General features: G+C 35.6%; 2 protein-coding genes across 3 annotated transcripts; one reads left to right on the top strand and one right to left on the bottom strand.

The window, feature by feature from the left end:
• The first annotated feature begins 2,455 nt into the window (after positions 1–2,455).
• adgrg2a (adhesion G protein-coupled receptor G2a) lies at positions 2,456–9,183 on the top strand. Its single transcript, XM_067378206.1, has 14 exons — positions 2,456–3,040; positions 3,326–3,545; positions 4,576–4,732; positions 4,818–4,979; positions 5,309–5,443; positions 5,530–5,575; positions 5,694–5,800; positions 6,711–6,835; positions 7,005–7,276; positions 7,357–7,456; positions 7,538–7,821; positions 7,978–8,079; positions 8,182–8,316; positions 8,412–9,183. The coding sequence occupies exons 1-14, from the start codon at positions 2,482–2,484 to the stop codon at positions 8,513–8,515; spliced, it is 2,508 nt and encodes an 835-aa protein (XP_067234307.1). The 5' UTR covers positions 2,456–2,481; the 3' UTR covers positions 8,516–9,183.
• On the bottom strand, positions 8,449–22,308 carry LOC137013479 (gamma-aminobutyric acid receptor subunit rho-3). Of its 2 annotated transcripts, none has more exons than XM_067377259.1 (9): positions 22,169–22,262; positions 19,139–19,251; positions 17,070–17,137; positions 14,188–14,411; positions 14,026–14,108; positions 13,058–13,195; positions 12,807–12,959; positions 10,545–10,738; positions 8,449–8,507 (listed from the first exon to the last, which is right to left on the bottom strand). In XM_067377259.1, exons 2-9 carry the CDS (start codon positions 19,155–19,157, stop codon positions 8,490–8,492), a joined length of 897 nt encoding a protein of 298 aa, XP_067233360.1. In that variant the 5' UTR covers positions 19,158–19,251; positions 22,169–22,262; the 3' UTR covers positions 8,449–8,489. The 2 variants fall into 2 exon arrangements, with proteins under 2 accessions (XP_067233360.1, XP_067233359.1); XM_067377258.1 differs by lacking the exon at positions 8,449–8,507 and adding an exon at positions 9,529–9,831 and having other exon boundaries at positions 10,539–10,738; positions 22,169–22,308.
• Between the last annotated feature and the right edge of the window lie 320 nt (positions 22,309–22,628).

Below are 22,628 nucleotides of genomic sequence, written 5' to 3'. Positions count from 1 at the left end.
GATACAACACACAATATAACAACCCCACCGGTTAGTGCAACAGGTACAACACATAATGTAACAACCCCACTGGTCAGTACAATAGATACAACACACAATATAACAACCCCACTGGTCAGTGCAACAGGTACAACACGCAATGTAACAACCCCACTGGTCAGTACAACAGATACAACACACAATGTAACAACCCCACCGGTTAGTGCAACAGGTACAACACATAATGTAACAACCCCACTGGTTAGTACAATAGATACAACACACAATATAACAACCCCACCGGTTAGTGCAACAGGTACAACACATAATGTAACAACCCCAGTGGTCAGTACAACAGATACAACACGCAATGTAACAACCCCACTGGTCAGTACAATAGATACAACACACAATATAACAACCCCACCGGTTAGTGCAACAGGTACAACACATAATGTAACAACCCCACTGGTCAGTACAACAGATACAACACATAATGTAACAACCCCACTGGTCAGTACAACAGATACAACACGCAATGTAACAACTCCACCGGTCAGTACAATAGATACAACACACAATGTAACAACCCCACCGGTTAGTACAACAGATACAACACGCAATGTAACAACCCCACTGGTCAGTACAATAGATACAACACACAATATAACAACCCCACCAGTGAGTGCAACAGGTACAACACATAATGTAACAACCCCACTGGTCAGTACAACAGATACAACACGCAATGTAACAACCCCACCGGTTAGTACAACAGATACAACACGCAATGTAACAACCCCACTGGTCAGTACAATAGATACAACACACAATATAACAACCCCACCGGTCAGTACAATAGATACAACACACAATATAACAACCCCACCGGTTAGTGCAACAGGTACAACACATAATGTAACAACCCCACTGGTCAGTACAACAGATACAACACGCAATGTAACAACCCCACCGGTCAGTACAAAAGATACAACACGCAATGTAACAACCCCACCGGTCAGTACAATAGATACAACACACAATATAACAACCCCACCGGTTAGTGCAACAGGTACAACACATAATGTAACAACCCCACTGGTCAGTACAACAGATACAACACACAATGTAACAACCCCACTGGTCAGTGCAACAGGTACAACACGCAATGTAACAACCCCACTGGTCAGTATAACAGATACAACACACAATGTAACCACCCCACTGGTCAGTGCAACAGGTACAACACGCAATGTAACAACCCCACTGATCAGTGCAATAGATACAACACACAATGCAACAACCCCACTGGTCAGTGCAACAGGTACAACACGCAATGTAACAACCCCACTGGTCAGTACAACAGATACAACACGCAATGTAACAACCCCACTGGTCAGTACAATAGATACAACACACAATATAACAACACCACGCATTAATACAACAGGTACAATCCCTCTAGTCAGTATAACAGTCACATCATTTAACACAACTACTGTGATAGTCACAACACTTGATAAAACTACAAGAACTCTCAACACATCCATCACTCCACTTAATACAACAAGAATGCCACTTATTACAACTGACATAACACCTGCTGAGGTTGCAACAGCAACACCATTCAATACAACAGCACAGATACATGAAACTCTTAATGCAACAGTTAGACCATTAAATGCAACAGTCACACCTCATTTTACTACTGCCATGCCACTCAGCTCAACAACTGCACTACATCATACAACAGTCACACCAACAGTCACTTCTGAAAATGTGACACATTCTTACACAAGTAGTTCTAAAACCACAACCTTTCCACCAAATACAACACTGTTTAACTTGACAATACCATCACAAAGCACATTACACATAAATGCAACAACACCCCCATTAAATACAACACAACACACCACCACAATTACAACACATTTAAACACTACCCAGCAAGACAATGCAATAATATTTAACGCTACATCTTTAACTCACAATGCGACAACACTTGTAGAAAATAGTACAAATGTTATACTATTTAACACGACTGAGTTCAATGTAACACTTAGAAGTATTCAGCCTCTTAACCATACAAACACAACATATTTAAATGTGAGCTCTTTTGACTTCAATACCACAACACAATCTCCACATGCTACACAATATAACACAACCACTCTTTTTGAAAATGCAACAACTCCAAATAATACAATCCTAGCACACACAACAGAATCACCAACTAACGTAAATGAATCAAACACAACTCAAACTCAAACTGAATTCAATACAACCGCCATTCTGTATGAAACAACACAACTTTTGAATAATTCTACACTGGAGACCACAGATAATAAAACTGATACCACAACATATACACCACAAGTCAGTACAATGTATACACTTAACTTCACAACATTTAATACAACATTTTTTCCTGATGTTACGTATTCCAACATAACAGATACCCTGTTCAATACAACACAATCAAATACAACATCCTTTACAATGAACGCAACCTTGTTTAACACAACAGATATTCCACTGAATGTAACCAGCTTCAATGGGACCGATGTCAATCGTAGCATCAACACAACAGAGACTTCCAATAACACATCAGAATTGAACACAACCATAAGCCCTGCACTTAATACAACATCATTTGACAACACAACACAGATACATACAACAACCTTTCCAACAACAGAAAATATTACTGACTCCACTTCAGAGCCTGTCACAACAGTTAGTCTCCTTAACACAACACAGTCAAATGGCACAATAGAAAAAAACTTTACTGAAAGTACAATCAGTAATACAACTACAACATTCAGTCCAATTAGTATTCCAAACAACATACCAACAAATACAACCATTATTAGCATTGTCACAAATAGTACAGCTTCCACAACTGCTCTGTCAGCCATTCTTCCAAGCTCTCCTCAGAACAGCTCCAATTCCACAACAGTTGCTCCAATTATTTCTCCAACTCCAACGACTAGCAGAAGTAACACAACTGCAGTCACCACTACAGCTGTGACAACAACGACCTTGGCAGCCACTTCAGGTTTGACTATGTTTTTTGACTCGACATTTAAAAACTAGTTTCTTGACTTGACATTCCAAATATAAGTGCTTTTTCTAGGTTCATGCATACACAACAGTGGCGCCAAAAAGTACTGACACTAAATTCACAATTAAAAGGGATAGTTTACCCCAAAATGAATAATTAGTCATCATTTACTTAACCTCATGTTGTCCCAATTTAAGTATCTAAAAGTGTCCAAATATGTTTTAAGGCCACAGTATGTGTATCTATAACAACAGCTCATTTAATTTGTTCATTTTTTAGAAGCAACAACTAAAACCCCAGACAAAGTGGCTAGTGATCTTCTGAATCAAACACAGAATTTGGCATCTCTAAACTCAACTCAGGTGAATCAGCTGGTCAACCAGCTAGAGAATCTTCTCTCTACACCCAATATTACTCTGGATCTGGGTCGAACAGTGCTGTCCGTCATCAACAACTTTCTAAACAGCTCTACAGTTGCTCTTGGTGACTCATCTAATCGGTGAGATACATGTGTAACACAAGCATTCAGTTTGACAAGGTGTGCTATTACTAAACTAAAAATAAGAAAGTATACTTTGTCTACTTTTTATACTTCTCAGAAATATTCTTTATGTACTTCCAAGAAATATACTTAAAATTGCACTTAAGTATACTTAACTTATACTGACAGAAAAGTTTAAGTATATTTGACCTATACTTGGACTCAGTCTTTTGATCGAGATATACTTAAAAGTATATTTATAAAAGTGCCAAACGTATCTGAATGAGGACAATGAAGCATTGGGGGTGTTTATGGACTCGATCTACTCCACTTGTGTTTGATCTTCGTTCTAAATCTCATCCAGAAATAGCCTTTGACAGTCTTTTTGTTAAATGAAACAACCACATTTAAGTGTTGATATATATATATATATAAAAAAGAAAAAAGGATTCATTAAGCTAGAATAAAATGTTTTTAAAATGGAAAGAGTTAAAGTACAGTTAAAGGTATATTTCAAGTTTAAAAAAATAATACCTAAATAACATAGGAACATAGTAGTAAACCTAAAGTGCAAAATATAAAAAGTAAACTATAAGTGTGATGTTGTTCACTTAAAGAAAACTTGCAAGTATACTTGCACTAAAAAAGTAGTTTCCTGAGGGTATATTTCAAAAATGTACTTTCATATACTAAAAATTTACAACTATTATTAAAATAGTAAACTACTGTCGTACTTATAAGTTCACTTGTAGTACAGATGCAGTACAAATGAGAAACATAGCTGTAAATGAGTTGTGTACATAAGGTTTACTACGTTACACTTATGGTACACATAAACGTACACTTCATTTGGGCCAATTTAGTCCAAATTGTACACTTACAAGTTTATTACTAGTACACTGATACTAGTATACTTACTACATAAAGTATACTAAAAAATATACTTGAACATTACTTAAGTATACTTGATAAAATGAACAAAGTATACTTCTTTTTCATAAGGGCAAATGTGAAACGCTGGATGTAAATGCTGTGTTGTGTTTTGTAGATTAATCAAAGCTGTGGATAATTTGGCTCTAAAACTTGTGATTCGGGACCAGACTGAGAACATTGTATTTGATTCACTCGCTTTGACCGTGAGCAAAGTTGATGGCACCAACTTTGGGGAAACGTCATTCACAATTGCAGATCCCTTGAACCCACAGGTAATGATAATTCCAAACTAATTCATTAACAGTTCGGATGTTTTTGGAAGTTCAACAACACAAAATTGGGTCCATGTTTATACAGGTCACAAAAGGACTTCAAAGACAAATCAGGGCAGCCGAAAGTTCCTCCTCAATGGGCAAAATAACACTACCTGCATCCCTGACAAAGAACCTCTCTCCAGAACAACAGAAGATCGCTTCAAGAGTCCAGTTCACCTTCTTTCAAAAAAGCACATTTTTTCAGGTAAAACTGAGTTGATTTATTTTCATATATTTAAGGTGTCAGCACCATCAGACATCAAGAACAAGACTAAGATGTTTGTACAATCCCTTTTGCAGTTGCCCTCAGATTAATAGAATATTTCACAGAAAAATGAAAATTCTGTCATTTACTCACCCTTATAACTTTCATGTCTTTTCCATTCAATTAACATGCATTTAAGCTTCAAAAAGGATGCAAAAGCACCATAAAAGACATCCCACCCTGACCAACATTTTCAGAAATAAAGCTGATGTCAGATTTAATTCTGCCTCTTTTCTTCAGTTTATTCTTTGGTTTTCATGTATCTACAGGATAAAAAACTCAATGATCAATGGACTCAATGGAAGCTGAACAGCCACATTCTGGGCTCTAGTGTGGCTAACCTGTCAATCAAAAACTTGAGGGAGAATGTCGAGTTTACTCTGAGGAATAAACAGCCTGTTGCGGTGTGTGTGCTCACATATTAACTGTAAATCATATGTCACAGCCAGCTGAAACCTGTCTGATATATCTCTTAACTCCTCTCCCATAGGGGAACTATGTAGCTTCCTGTGTTTTCTGGGATTTTAACCAAAATGGTGAGATTACACACCTCCCAGAACTCCTGAGAAACTGTTATTACGCCTCATGAAATGTGTGATCTGTCTAATTTCTTAATTAATGTCTTGTAATTCCTATGTGTTTTGGATTTTCTAGAAGGTTCAGGAGGCTGGAATCCCAACGGCTGCTATGTCAAGAACAGCAGCACCGAGAACGAAACCATCTGCAGCTGCAATCACCTGACCAGCTTTGCTGTGCTGCTGGTAAGTATGTCAGTGTGTGAGATTGTTCCCAGAAATGTCCACATCCATCCTCTTCAGTTTATAATGGCTCAAATTAATATGATTATAATCAAACTGAGGGTCATAACCGCAGGCTTCAACAATGAATTTTAATTGGCCTGTCAAAATATTTACTGAACATTTTCACAAACCTTAATGAAAAATCGTTTATTTTAAATACATTTTATAATTTTTCTTATCTTTATTTATTTTTTTTAATTTTAAATTTTTATAAATGTCAGGAATATACAGTACATACAGATCTGTATACAAAACATTTCAAGCATTTGGGGTCAATAAGATGTTTTGGAAAGACGTCTTGTATGCTTACCAAGTCTGCATTTATTTGACAATTCAGTAAAAACAGCAATATTGTGAAATATTATTACAATTTAATTCTTTTCTATTTTATGCTGTAATTTATTCCTGTCATGGCAGAGCTGAATTTTCAGTATCATTATTTCAGTCCTTCAGAAATCATTATAATTGGCTGATTTGCGGCTCAAGAAACATTTCTTATTTTTATGAATTTTGAAAACATTGTCGCTTAATATTTTTCTGGAAACCATGATGCATTTTTTCAGGATTATTTAAATAAAATGAATATTAATTTTAATAAATTAAATGTTTTTTTTTAAATAAATTAAATTTTTTTTTTTTTTTTTTTTTTTTTTTTTTCTCCTAACATAACAAATAGCAAATAATAATAATTTACACAATTTTTTTTTTTTTTTTAATAAACTGTGTGCCATATACTTTTAACTGGCCCAAAACTATTTTACACTGGACCTGGACCATCCCTATTGTTGAGTCTTAAATTAGGTATGCATTACACATCTCTGGGATTGACATATAATGCTTTCATTAATCTTTCTGGAACTTGTTTTTAAAGGACATTAGCCGACAAGGCCCAACTGACCGTCTTCAGGCCACCATCCTTACCTTCATCACTTATATTGGATGTGGGGTGTCCGCCATCTTTCTCTCAATTACTCTGCTCACGTACCTCGCGTTTGAGTGAGTAACATCCTCCTTCTCAGTGAATATATGCCCTAAAATGAGATTAATCACAATTGGTCCCCCAAAAACTACAATGATGCATGTAATAAAATGTGACAAAAATTAACTTCCACCTTTCATTCCCAAAAGAAGCATTTATTTACCCGATTCTTCCATTTAATTTCAGCAAAATCCGCCGGGATATCCCTTCGAAGATCTTGATTCATTTGTGTTTTGGCCTGCTGTTCCTCAATCTGATATTCTTGTTGGACTCATGGCTAGCATTGTACCGAAATGCAGTAGGCCTGTGCATTTCTACAGCATTCTTCCTGCACTACTTCCTGTTGGTTTCCTTCACCTGGATGGGGCTGGAGGCTCTGCATATGTACCTGGCCATCGTCAAGGTCTTCAACAACTACATGTCCAGATACATGCTGAAGTTTTCTCTTGCAGGCTGGGGTGAGTTCAGCTGCTAAATTAGCCTTGTGGTTTGTGGCTGTAGATGATCGCTGATTAAATTCTGTGATGTATTACTCCAGGAATACCTTTGGTTGTCGTCATTATTGTGATTGCTATAAACAAAGATAACTATGGCCTCATAAACTATGGGAATATTACAGATGGAGCTACAGAGGATTTGTAAGTATTCAACTTATAATTTAAAGGCATCAGTCTTCATTATGTCATTTCTTCTGATGTTTCTATATTTCTTTCTTCCAGTTGTTGGCTGAAGAATGACATAGCATTCTACGTAGCTGTTGTGGCATACTTCTGCATCATATTTGTGTTGAACCTGTCCATGTTTGTGGTGGTGATGGTCCATCTGAGACGAATCAAGCGGCAAAACCCCCACAATAATCAGTACCGCAGCAACTTGCATGACCTTCGTAGCATCGCGGGACTCACTTTCCTGCTGGGGCTTACATGGGGCTTCGCCTTCTTCGCTTGGGGACCCGTCAAGTTGGCCTTCATGTACCTGTTTTCCATCTTAAATTCCCTACAGGGTGAGAAAAAAATATTATATAATTTATGTAAAACGTCAATAATATATATATATAAACATCAGTTAGAATTATATTTATATTTTTTCAGTGCAATAATGCAATTACCTTGAGCGCTTGATGGAAAAGGGGTCTTTTTTTCCGTTCTCTTTCTCTCAGGATTTTTTATTTTTGTTTTCCACTGCGCTTTGAAGGAAAATGTCCGTAAACAGTGGAGAATGTACCTCTGCTGTGGCAGGTTACGTTTGGCTGAAAATTCAGGTATATCTTTAACAAGTTCTGAAACTAAAACCTAGCTGCATGTTACCCTAACTAGATATTTTATGGGCATCGGTGCTTTACCTCTCAAACATTTTTCTCCAGAGTGGAGTCGGACAGCCACACAGAGCAACAACAAGAAGACTTCGATTCTGACAGCAAATACGTCTGATTCAATGAACCACAGTGTACTGCAAAGCTCAGTGAGCAGCGATGAATCTTTGCCATCCCATGGCATCGGTCAGTTCTGCTCACTTCTGCAACCCAAAAAACTGGCATGAAATGTACAAATGTGTTTTATACAAGTCAAGAATGTTTTTAACTTCACGTTACAGGCTCACCAATGGATGACAGTCTGATCACGTTAGGGGAAGAGAACGATGATGTGGTCATCAACGAGATCAACAGTCAACTCAGTTCACGACACAGATCTGTGTAGATTTTGGAAGAGGATTATAAACCCAGACAGGAAAATAGGTGAAGGAACAGTCCATTAAATATTCTGTTTCTAGCAGGCCTGAAAAATGTATTACCAAGATGAGAATCTAGTGACTCAGCTCAAAAAAAAAAAAAAAACTGTCATCAGTTTCTCTGAATGAGAGTTACATGCAGTAAAGCTTATAGCATTCAGCTTTATATCCAGGCATTTTGTTATTGAACTAGGCTGTGAATAATGAATAGGAAGAGCAAGGACCTATGGGAGTCAATGTGTATAAATAACGTTATATTTACAGCATCAAGGGTTTTAAAGTCCTATATATTTTCAGCGAACAGTATTAATCACCTCTTCTGCAAAAATAATAATAATAAAAAATTAAAATATAACGAATTTGCACTCAGATGATGTGAGTGTATTAAATGGTACTTAAAATATGCTTTATAATTAATGAAGGACTCAGAGAAAACAGGAGGCAGATTTTTTTTCTGTTTTTTCTTGTCTTAAAAACCATATCAATCTCTCATATGTGTTGAAGAAAGACTGAAAATTCCACTGTGTCCAGTTGTCTATATAGCTGTTTATTTTTTTTTTTCCACATTTTATAGCCATTCTCATTTTTGTAATCCTCACATAAGGAGGAATTATAAAATTTATGTGCTAATGTACCTGAAAATATCTGTTACATGTAATCAAATTTGATTTCTGTGTACTGTATATAAACAACAGTTGTCTGAAATAGTTTTTGACCAGTATAAGGGTTCTGTTTAGCCAAAGTATATTAATGTGATTTATTATATTTTGATTCATTTTTTAACAATTATGTAGTTTTATGAATTTTATGATAAGTTCACTTTTGTACATTTTAGGAAGAGTTAGGAATCTGAGATTCTAATATAATAAATAATTTATTACACTTCTTTCTATGATACAGTTGTGCGTGTGTGTGTGTGTATTCTATCACTGTGGCATATGTGGCACTCTTATCAACTCTGAGCACACCAGTTTTCTCTCGCTCAGGAGTAGATGCTCCAGTAGATGATATTGAAGAGAAAGTATGCTAAAGGAAAGAATATTCTAGAATAGGAGTCTATCTTGTAACTGTTGTTCATGATATGGTTGACACTTTGGCGGATAGAGCGTCGTCGACGGAGGCGCGTGCCCAGGATGGGAGGCAGGTCAGGTGTTGTGGAGTTCCGCGAGGACATGCATGGGTCCGCGTTAAGGTCAGACAGCCGAGGAAATGAGCTGAGCTCTATGTCCTGGTCATGGAAACATCCATCGAACGCCATGGCTTGAGATGCATCGTATTCTGAAAGCTGTTGGAAACAAAAACAATTCTTTTTTCTGGAATTTATGTGGTGAGATCTTTTAAAGTACAATATATTCCACATATTATAGATGTTTAAGGGATTGTGCACCAAAAAATATAATTTTCTTGCTCTCTGCCAAAACGTCAGAGGTTTGACGTTATGTTTGATAATCAAGGACCGATGACGTTTGATGTTATTGAGGTTCACAAGCTCCATATTTGATTTGAGACCAGCAATGAATATTAAAATGATCTAAATTTCAAGATTACAAAAATCACAGAAAGCTATCATATGACTTAAAGTTTGAAATATAGAGCATGCATAATATGGAGTACTTTTTTAGTTATTTTTTTGTCAATTGGGGCAATTGGAATATAATTACATCTGATTCTTTAACAAGTATTTGATTGGAATTATCCTTTTTTTCCCCCTCATCTTTGTACAATGTAATTGATACTTTACGTCTGATGGGTAGAGGAAAGGGTTATGTTGGGGATTTGACTGTATATACTGTACTGATCAATTCTTTTGAATTTTCTTGCATATTATGAAAATCTTGAATAAACAGACCTTGCTCAAAAAAAACAAAAAAAAAAAAACAGGGGGTGACATTTTGATATTCTATCATTTTTGCTTGATATGTAGAGGGAATTGCTCCTAAAACTAAATACATTATGTCAATGAACTGAACATCTCAGGAACTTTAAGGAAACTTTGACCTTTAACTGTTTGAGTTTCTTCATTTCCTCCTTGGTGGTGAAGTAGTTGACGGCTGCGTACTCGATGACGGACAGAAACACAAATAGGAAGCTGGTCCACAAATAGATGTCCACTGCTTTCACATATGATACCTGAGGCATGGACGCTGACACTCCCGTAATTATGGTGGACATAGTCAACACTGTAGTGATGCCTGGATTGAACACACATACAAAGACATTGTGCTAAAAAAAACATCTGTTTGTACTGTACTCTAATGCAGTGTTAAGGTGGAGTTACAGCTGTTTGATTTTCAGAAGATTTTCACAGGCAAAGTCCAGTCCTTTCAATAGAAATCCATGTGATCTGAAATTTTGCGTGAGGGCGAAAAATTTCCCTGGCAAATTTTATAATGGGTTCAAGTTGGTCAAACAGATTCACCACAGATTCTTTCTTCTGCTTTTTTCATTGCATTGCTTTTGTGTTGTTATTTTGGTGGTCGAAAGAACATCAGTGTGTGAATATCAAATGTCGAATATCAAATATGACGTCAAGTTTTGATGTAAGCTTTTTGCATTTTTTACCTATTTTTTCATGTCAATTTGATGTTTTTTTTAACATCAATTAGACATCAGTGTGTGAATGTTAAATGCATGTCAAGTTTTTGACGTCAGTTTGATTCGCATTTTTGACGTCAATTTGATGTTTTTTTAAAACATCAATTAGACATCAGTGTGTGAATGTCAAATGGACATCAAGTTTTTGACGTCAGTTTGATTCACATTTTTGACGTCAATTTGGTGCTTTTTTTAAAACATCAATTAGACATCAGTGTGTGAATGTCAAATGGACTTCAAGTTTTTGACGTCAGTTTGATTCGCATTTTTGACGTCAATTTGATGCTTTTTTTAAAAGATCAATTAGACATCAGTGTGTGAATGTTAAATGGATGTCGAGTTTTTCATGTCAGTTTGATTCACATTTTTGACGTCAATTTGATGTTTTTTTAAAACATCAATTAGACATCAGTGTGTGAATGTCAAATGGACTTCAAGTTTTTGACGTCAGTTTGATTTGCATTTTTGACGTCAATTTGATGTTTTTTTTTAAAACATCAAGGTTTTGACGTCAATTTGATGTTTTTTTTAAAACATCAATTAGACATCATTGTGAGAATGTTAAATGCATGTCAAGTTTTTGACGTCAGTTTGATTCGCATTTTTGACGTCAATTTGATGCTTTTTTTAAAACATCAATTAGACATCAGTGTGTGAATGTTAAATGGATGTCGAGTTTTTGATGTCAGTTTGATTTGCATTTTTGACGTCAATTTGATGCTTTTTTAAAACATCAATTAGACATCATTGTGAGAATGTCAAATGGACATCAAGTTTTTGACGTCAGTTTGATTCGCATTTTTGACGTCAATTTGATGTTTTTTTTAAAACATCAATTAGACATCAGTGTGTGAATGTCAAATGGACATCAAGTTTTTGACGTCAGTTTGATTCGCATTTTTGATGTCAATTTGGTGCTTTTTTTAAAACATCAATTAGACATCAGTGTGTGAATGTCAAATGGACATCAAGTTTTTGACGTCAGTTTGATTCGCATTTTTGACGTCAATTTGATGTTTTTTTTAAAACATCAATTAGACATCAGTGTGTGAATGTTAAATGGATGTCGAGTTTTTGATGTCAGTTTGATTCGCATTTTTGACGTCAATTTGATGCTTTTTTAAAACATCAATTAGACATCATTGTGAGAATGTCAAATGGACATCAAGTTTTTGACGTCAGTTTGATTCGCATTTTTGACGTCAATTTGATGTTTTTTTTAAAACATCAATTAGACATCAGTGTGTGAATGTCAAATGGACATCAAGTTTTTGACGTCCGATTGATTTGCATTTTTGACCTGTTTTGTGACATCAATGTTTGATGTCAATTTGAAGTCTTTTCAACATCAAGGTGCCAGCTGGGTACCATCAACTGTCTGGTTAAACCTTCTTCAAAATAACTTCTTTTGTGTTCAGCAGAAGAAAGAAACTCATACAGGTTTGGAACAACATGAGGGTGAGTAAATGATGACAAAATTTTTATTTTCTGGGTAAACTATCCCTTTAAGCAATTATTATGAGACAACTAAGCAAGTAAAACATTCACCACACTGGACTGCAGTCTAAAAAGGCTCAATGTCATGCAGACACTACAGGACAAAAGATAATTTATGAAATAATGAATATTTCGCCTAGTGCATGTGTGTGGACAAGTGTTACACACCAAGTGATACACGGGCCGGTACCGCCCGCCTGTCGATCCAAAAAGACACCCAGGACAGCACCACCATCAGCATTGTGGGAAAATACGTTTGCAGCATGAAGAAGAATATGTGTCTTCTGAGAATGAAGTTGATGTAGAGCCTGTTGTACCAGCCTGACAGAAACACATGTAAAGCCTGTAAGTAATGACCTACTAATATATTACTACAGTAGAAAGAACAAAGACACATGATTTGTTGTACCATCTCTTACCAGTGCTGCTGTACAAGGCCAGACCATGTGAGGGATGGAACTCTTCAATGAAGAACTGAGAGAGGGCAATTTCATCTGTCCTTAAAGAGTCATTGCCATTTTTCCAGTACAACATAAGGTCGTTCTCATTATATGCATCTGAATGGGACAGAAGAGTGGAAGCCATAACATAAAGAAAAGAGTTAAAGAAAGTGTGCACCTGTTTAATTCATGTTTAAATACATGGATAATATGAAGAGGAATCTTCTGGATTCAAATATTAACATCTACTATGACAGCATTTGTGGAGTAATGTTGGTTTCTACATGAAAATTATTTTGAATGGCAGTTGTAGCAAGAAACTAAAAATGAAACTAAATGGCTCATTGTAAACCACAGGTTTAAACGTAGGCTAGATAAAGTTAACCAATCCTCTATTTAGATGTAATATTAGCACACTAACTGTAATGTATTCTGTGTCTGTGCTCTTGTTTTGTAGACTTTTAGTTTGTATTTGGCTCAGTTCCTGTTTCCTGTGTTTCCCTGACTGTATTGTTAGTCAATTACCCTGTGTGTATTTTAAGTCCTTGTATTTTCAATCTTCTTGGTTGGGCCTTGTCCTTTGGTGGCTGTTTTGTTGGTGTGATTAGTTTTGTTCTTTAAGTTCCTTTGTATTATTCACAATCTTTTCATGATCCAGTTTAGCCACATTAATCTCATGACAATATATAATGTTTACATGTGTTGCTATATGTTTGCAACAGTGCATATTTTAACATTCGTTGCATTACTCCACATACTTCGATTGCAAAGACCTTTCTGTAACCACGCTTTTTAAAACAGTGTCAGAAATGCTTCACATTCTTTTAATGAAAAGATCCATGATTGTCACAGTTTCCCAACCTATAAAATATCAACTAAAAAACAATTTAGGTGGGACTCAATAAAACGGACACAAGAACAAAAGATATTTCTAGGTTGACACGCACAGCTCTCCAGTTCCAGGGAACAATTCTGAGTGTCCAACGGGAATCTACTGAAGTCCATTGAGCACAGAGAAGTAACTGTAATCCTACAATAAAGAGAATATTCCATTATTAAAACATTTACTTATCAGGGAAATTAATTAGCAGAGATCGTAGGCTTTCTACCTGACGCTGTAAAGGATGTTGCCGTCTGGGTAAACCCTTAGCATTATGTTCTCCATGGTGGTATCATGAATGAAGGAGCGCTTGGAATGGACAAAAAAGACATCAGGCTTCCAGATCTTCTTCACCAGGCGGCCGTCGAATGTGCGGCTCAGATTGTTACTGGAGGGAAAAGCCAAGCGTTCATCCTTCCAATAATGCCTCAGGTACAGGGTCATCGTGAAGTCCTGAGAGAGACCTTTACATTTTACTGACCTTATAGATAAATATGACAACTTATTAAGGGCAACAGTGCAGGGCAGTGACTGGCATTTTGGTGCAAATAAAGGTTTTTGACATTTACCAGGAAGACCCTTTATATTGCTGAAATTTACTTTGTGAGAGGCAGAAGGCCTGCTTTTACAAGACCAAAATTGTATCCATTTTGTAAATATTGAACAAGTTTGCAAAGAATGCATTTATATAGGACTGAGAATTCTTTCGCATTCAGATCCATTTTTAAAAACAATAACGGAACCAAATGATGTTCGGCTCGGATTGACTCGTTAGAGCTATTTCTTTTTAGTGAATCAAAAGCATGTTCGATTCCCTAATTAATTACTCTTATAAGCTAGTGTGGTGAGGAATCTCGTCCCCCCCAAAAAATCTTGTCTCCTTTAGGACCCAGAGTGATCCCATTGGTTCAACAGACTTTTAATGGGTAGTATTTTTAGTGCCCGATTACAATTCCCGCAAAATCAGGTTATGATTTGTATAGTTTAAAATGTGTTATAATGACAATTAATGTCTTCTAAATAACATGGTTCATATACTAGTATGTAACTGAAGCTATAGGTTGTGAAATCAAGCATTTCTCGTTTTTACTGTTTTTAGTTAGCTTAAGTACTAGCATAGCATACATCTACCCGATTAGCCTGCTAGCTTAGCTCATATTATATTAGGTATGCTTCCAATATAGTTCCCAATTACATGTTTCAAATGAATGATGTTTGTGTGTACCAAAGACTATAGAATAACCAAGGTTCATGAAGGTTTCAGTAAGCCAAATTTAAGACCTTTTTAAGACATTTTAAGACCATAAAGATTGAAATTTAAGACCTACACGACGCATTACCAAAAAATATTCAAATCAAAGAAATTCTGAAAAAATCATTTTATTTCAATGAATTCAGTCATTGAAAAAGCATTAATTTAATTTACAGATAAAGCAATCCCATTAGTAACCTTCCACACACAACAACGTGCCAAATGGGCAGCCGCCCACCCCTTTTCCTATATATATATATATATACACAGAATCTGAATTAAAATGTGTTTGATTTAAGCCTACATTTCAAAATTTTGTGTCATAAAATTATATCGCGCATACAGCTCAACTAACGCGATCGTCATAAAGGTGTTGAAACAACAATACACTTCCACTTGCATGTATTTGACAATCGGAATATCAGATATTTCATGCCATAGCTAACACATTTGTGAATATTCTGAATAAAAAAGGAAAAATTACATAAAAGCAGATCATCATTCATTCAGCGCTGTTGCTGCTGCGGTGTGTCACGTGACAAGCAATGACGCGTCACCATGGAAACCATAAAATAACGGTCGCCTATAGGCCTACACTACACACCGCTTGTTGTAACCAACAGCAGAAATCGCTGTGATCTAGCCATGTCTCGTTGAAAGTACACTTTCCCATTTTCCACACGTAGCCGAACTTTAACAAGCTCTGAGGAGACGCAGATGTATCTCGCGGACAGGTAAGTTATTGCATTTATCACGGGATTTGTAGTTTTATCAACGCGTATACCAACACCAATATACCCCAGAAAGAACTACGACTCGCTACTTTTTTGCTACTTTGTAATAACTTTCAGCAAGTAGCGTTTCTGGAAATAGGTTGAAAATTTTTTAGACCTGACTAAATGAAATTTAAGACCTCGGATGAAAATCTGGCCGTTTTTAAGACTTTTTAAGGCCTTAAATTTAAAGTTCAGAATTTTAGACTTTTTAAGACCCCGCGGGAACCCTGAATAACACAAGACGTGTCACTCGTATTGTTTTGAATGGGAGAAAGTGTAACGCGCAATATGGCAGAATAAGTCTATAGAAACAGTCAGACGCGCACCTCCAAAGAGACGCGCATTTAGGTCTGCGCATGCGCATTAGCTTGATCCAGCCTGAAAAATACATTTTTTTTTGTCATGATTTAGAAACTAAATTTATGAGCCGGTTGTTGTTAGATTTCATTGGTAATTTCAAATATTAAATTTAATAGTAAGGTTGGCGAACAGTTTTTGAGAATTTGATGTTTCCCAATTCAAAGAGATTGCATGATGCCCAGGATGCCCGAGAGGCGTTTCAAAGATGGCCGCCGAGTGAAATGACTTGTCTTAAAGGGACTTCGTGTGTACTTAGCATGACAATTAATTTATAATTAAACATTTATAATAGTAATATATACTATACCACATTGCTATTATTGTGCACAGTTAATATTAAATTACTTTTACAGAACATAGTATGTTGCAAAAATCCTTATCCTTATAAAAAATATATATTTTTAGGCATGGTTTGTGTTATTATGCAATACATAGGCATTCATTTAATATTTCAAGCATGTTGTTTGTGCACTTCATTTAATAAAAATCAATGCAACATTTAAATAGGTTATAGTTAGTCAAGACATCACAATAACAACTTTTGATCAGGCATTACCGCCTGGGTCCTAAAAGAGACAGGTTCCTAGAGGGAACTCAATTTCCCATGACACCAGTCCATTTTAGTGAATCAAACATATGCAGCTTAAACTAACTTTGAAATTTAAAAAACAAACAAACAAACAAACAAAAAAACAGAACCACCAGAACAATATGGAGTTTTACCATGTTTACTTCAGAGATGCTGTCTATACTCTCCACCTGCACATCAATTCCCACAGGGATGGCAGATCCTGCAAAGCAGAAAACATAATACATTTGCATATTGGTTCAGGACAACAGCAATGCCTTTGATATCAACTTAGATATCCAACAGAGAGAGCATATGGAGCTCAAAATGTTACTCTAATCCTATTTGTCCCATCATTAATTACCAGTGGTTACTGACCGAAGGACGCCATTCAAAGCCTGGTTCCAACTCTTGATCTTCTTTAATCATCTAATTGAAAGCCTACACATCATTAAACTACTCTCTTATCTAAAGATCTCTTCCTCCTTCTGCTTCCTCTTTTATAGTTCAAGCACTGGCAGATTAGAGCGTCGCCCTGCTGGTTGAAAGGAAGCAATACAATGATTCATGCTTGCATGTAGTTGCCATCACACAGTGAGCTGTGTATGGTGTAATTTCTATTAGTCATTTATGCACATGTATGCATTTACAAGTATAGTTTATAGTTGAATATGTTGTTTAATATTATTTAAGGGTTGGATGAGACCAGACTGAGATTTTTTTATTGGAAGCCAAATAAAAAGATGTGCGCTTAATTGTACTGAATTGTATATAAAGAGAGTACAGCACTATAAAAATCAAAAGTTGAGAAAACTTAAAAGTTTAAGGCAACAAACTTCAGATTTTTGAGTTTTCTCAACTTGTTGTATTCAGTTTATACAACAAAAAGTTGAGAAAACTCAAAAATCTCCTACAAAGACAAATTGAGAAAACAATAATCTTCTGAAGTTTGTTGTGTTAAACTTTTAAGTTTTCTCAACTTTTGATTTTTTTACAGTGAGATTAAAAATGTTACTTTAATGTACATTATAAATCATTATATTTTAATAATCTTTTGTCATTTTTCAAAGAAGTACAGTTATTTTGTGGTTACTAACATACTAAAGCACATGTAAAGTACGTGATTATAATTTTAACTATAGTGTATTTTTCAATGTTACATTTAAAGTAAATCTGTTTTAAAAGTACTAATTTGCAACTTTATCATACAAATATATATTTAAAATACATGACATATATGTTTTAATAGAAATGTTATTGAAGTATATTTTAGTTTACCATAAATGCTTGTCAGTACATTCGGCAGTATACTTTACCTTTATTTCAAAGACAATATGAGTAATTAAGAAATTACAAATAAAGCTGATGAAAAAGGCATTCTTCATTTCAATTAACGGCATTCAATACACTATAATACTTTTTTCATTGAATTGCAAATGACATGCAATTAAGAGCCCAAAACATTACATTCAGTTCGCACAAGTATATTCTTTTAAAGTATATTATTTCCATAATAAGTACTCTTTTATAATAAGTATGCTAAAACATACTTCTTTCTCACAAGGTGGGTGTATATTCAAGGAAGGACATAAGAGCTCCAGCTTAAGGTTTATTACTGGAAACGCTTTCAAATTGGTTTTAATAATTTCCATATCAACATTTAAACAAAACCTCAAACGATAACAAACAATAAAAAAAATAAAAAGATGATTTTGAGTGGATGTACAAAGTAACTTCCCCAGTATATCTATCATTTAAAGTGAAATATTAGTTTAAAAACAGCCACTTGCTATAATATTTGATATACTGCAATGGTATTCAAATATTGTAAGTGTGTTTTAAGTGTTCATATACGTGTAAAAATGGTCTATAGATAGTAGATAGTAACATCTTCCTCTTTTCCATCTGTTTTATCAGGCCTGGGATGTAATCCAGATTACTGCCCACCAAAGCACATCTGTGTCCTCAACACCCATTGTCTAATTTGTGTTTTGCACAATCTGGGTCATGTTTGAATTCAGGACCACACTCGCCCTGTCAAAGTCACCCCTGGTCGCTTTCCCCCGCATAGAGAGATGGTAACGCCCACCTCGTTTTGCCCTCTGACACGACAAAATGGTACAGCCCATCTCTAACCAGATTTATTAAAAAGACCACTCTAATTGTGATTTCCAGGATCGAGATGGAAATTGATAATTGGAGCAAATAAACAGGGCATCCTGACCTCCAAATCCAGGCCTCATGGCAAAGTCATGGTCTTCGATCCTTAGCAGCTGTTCAGTTTTGATGAGGAGGGACTTGGTGCTGTCCTTTCGCTTTAATTTGTAGTCTATCCGTCTGAAAGAATAAGAAAAAGGGTCAGAAGAAAAACTTCAAAATAATGTGAATATTGTCCCGGGCCCTGTGAGCAGGTGGACCTTTGCATTACAGAGAAATAAATCAGTTGGATGTTTTGTTTCCATGTCAGAACATTATCACAAACATCTGTCTCTCTGCTCCAGCATCTGTAATATAAAATATAATTACTCAGCCATTAAAGGAATGATTTATAAAAAGCAGCTTGTTGTTCAATGGCAGTTGTGTGTGCCAGGTTGTGAAAATGAGCTGCGGTTTGAAGCAGTTGCAGAAGCCTTCAAAGCAAGCCGTTTTCTGAGCTCTGAGATGAGATGAGACATGAAATATGCCAAAAACATGGCAGTAGCTAGTGAAGGTCAGTCATAGACATACAATGTTTCCTCTAACATTGCCTTTCCATCTGCATGCTTTAATTGAAACCCCAAATATACTGTCAATCATGCTGTGCTCATTCCATGGCAAAGTTAATTGCACACCGAAGTGCAATTACAAAATTAAACCTTAAACTGACTACAGCGTACAACCACTAATGACTACGTGATGGACTCATTACGCAATCAGGCTAACAAAAACACAGCACTAATGACACAATGCATGCTGCGAGATTGCTGTACACTGCTGTGATTAAAATAAAAAATATAGTTATATAATATTAGTTTAAATGTAATAAAAAATAATAAAGATGCATATCATCTTTACATTTAAAAAAATAAAAACTCTCTTGCACAGAGCACAGCATTAAGTGTGAAATGCCCTAGAAAATATATCCAATTAATCGCTTTCTAAAAACAAAGTTCACAAAGATGAGGCTTTATAAATATTCAATGCAATGACATATTATGCATTAACAAAAGCTGTCCCTGGAAAACCTGGCTGACACTGGAAAAAGGCTTTTTAGGAAACTCTGCAGGCGTGATTTTAATGCCAAACAGCAGTTTGGCTGCTCTCCAAAAAACAGATGATGGCACAAGGATGGTTGTAATTACAAAATGAAAGAATATTGGCACTCCTGAGCTTGTGTGTGACTCATTATGCTGTAACATAGAAACCACCGACAATATATTAAAACCTCACTTTATTTTTCTCATTTAGACACATATAGAGGAAATTCAATGATCCATGGAAGGATCATAAGTATTAATTTTTGTCCTTTTACAACTCAACTTTTCCACCCTTCTTTATGCATTCTGCTATTGTCTCAATTCAGGGTAATTACTGTTAACTAATTATAAGCGTTTATTTAATTTCAGATAGTTGCCACGGCTAATAAATACACATTAACATAAAACCATATAGACTTAAAAAAAACTTAAACTAGAATTATGTAAAAAAAAAAAAAATAATAATAATAATAATAAATAATAATAATAATAATAATAATTATATATATATATATATATATATATATATATATATATATATATATATATATATATATATATATATATATATATATATATATGATACTAAAATAAAATAACACTGATTCTCACAAACAGAAGCAACTTCTTAACCAACAGCCTGTATAGCACAACTTAGTGCTTAATGACAGACACATTGATCAGAAATCCCTCAATGAAACACTATTTTCTAGTCAAGCCACATGCTAAATGATTGGTTTTGGTTTCCTCCACTCTAATTAAAACCAATATTTACTCTTTCTAATTACTACCCATTTGTTCACACATTGAACCATGCTGGCAAACTAAAAACTAGCAACATATTAATGCAAAACTGATGTAATATTTAATCCCTATTACAGGTTTTTTTTTTTTTTTAAAAACATGAAAGCAATTTTAGGTTCATTTCAACTAACAACACACAACAACACATGTAGATACTATAGTCTTTATGGCAATATGTAGTTAAATTTAGTTAACGAAGAAACAAAGAATGAACTGCATTTCTACAGGATTTCTTAATCTGTTAATTTCAACATTTACTAATATATTATTAAAATTAAAAGTTGTATTTGTTAACATTACTTAATGCACTGTAAACTAACATGAACAAACAATGAACAACTACTTTTATTAAATAACGTTTACAAATATTAATAAATACTGTAATAAATGTATTTATTGTTGTTAGTTCATGTTAGTTAATACATTAACTAATGTTAACAACTGAGACCTTATTGAAAGTGAAAGAAAGAAAGTGACATGTGAATGCCAAGTATGGTAACCCAAGCATTTAACCCATCCAGTTAGTGCACACACATTAGGAGTAGTGAGTAGCGAACACACACACACACACACTGCAAACTGTGGACACACACACCCAGAGCAGTGGGCAGCTATTTTTGCTGTGGCGCCCAAGGAGTGATTGGGGGTTAGGTGCCTTGCTCAAGGGCACTCAGTCATTTCCTGCCGGTATTGAAACTCGAACCCACAACCGTCTGGTTACCAATCTGACTCTCTAACCCAGAGGTGGGGAAAGTTGATCCTAGAGGGCCATTGTCCAGCAGAGTTCAGTTCCAACCCTAATTAAACACACCTGAAGTTAATCAAGCCTTCAGGATTACTAAAGTTACAGGCAGGTGAGTGTTTTTTTCAGGGTTGGAGGACAATGGCCCTCCAGGATCAACGTTCCCCACCCATGCTCTAACCGTTAGGCCGCGACTGCCCCATATATATTGTATTATTATTATTGTAATATATTTTGTAGTGTTATAGTAATTATTATATATTGTGCATAATTTCATGCAACTAACCTTAACCACACACTAATCCTAACCCTATAAAAAGTATGTGTAGTTAATAATTATTATTACTTGGTACTTAAAAGTGCAATTACACTGTAACACAGATATCTTTAAATAAAATTTAACTTACTGACCCCAAACCTCTGAATGGTAGAAAATACAGAACATGCAAGAGTTTAAATATTCATGACTCACCCTCTGAATCTGTGTTTGGCGTGCTCAACCAAGTAAACATCCTTGTCTTTCTTCCGGTTACGGTGGCGGTTGTTGAGCAGGGTGACGGGCCAGAGACAAGCAAGGCACAGCAGCCTGAGGGTCAGCAGGACCAGCTTCATGGCCAAATACGATGACGGAAGACCAGTTTTTCTTCTTCTGGGTCTCTTTGTCCTGTAGCTGTGGTCCAGAAATATTCCACAGGGCCAAGGCAGGATGTTTCCTGGGTCCTGGCCATCCCCAGCAAACCTCAGCTGAGAGGGCGCTGGGAAACTGTACAGCAGTCCTGATGACCTGCGCTGATGTTCACACGTCTTCCAGTAGAATCGTAAATCTGAAATCTAGTTTGTTGGATCCTCTCACAGCATATATTCAGCATCTATCACCACATACTTCAGCTGATTGTATGTGTGAGCATGTGTCTGGTTGGTCCAGACAACGT

The sequence above is a fragment of the Chanodichthys erythropterus genome, chromosome 23 (genome assembly GCF_024489055.1).
Source record: "Chanodichthys erythropterus isolate Z2021 chromosome 23, ASM2448905v1, whole genome shotgun sequence".
NCBI lineage: Eukaryota > Metazoa > Chordata > Actinopteri > Cypriniformes > Xenocyprididae > Chanodichthys > Chanodichthys erythropterus.
Note: the sequence above shows the minus strand (reverse complement) of the source record. Positions and strands in the feature narration are given on the sequence as shown.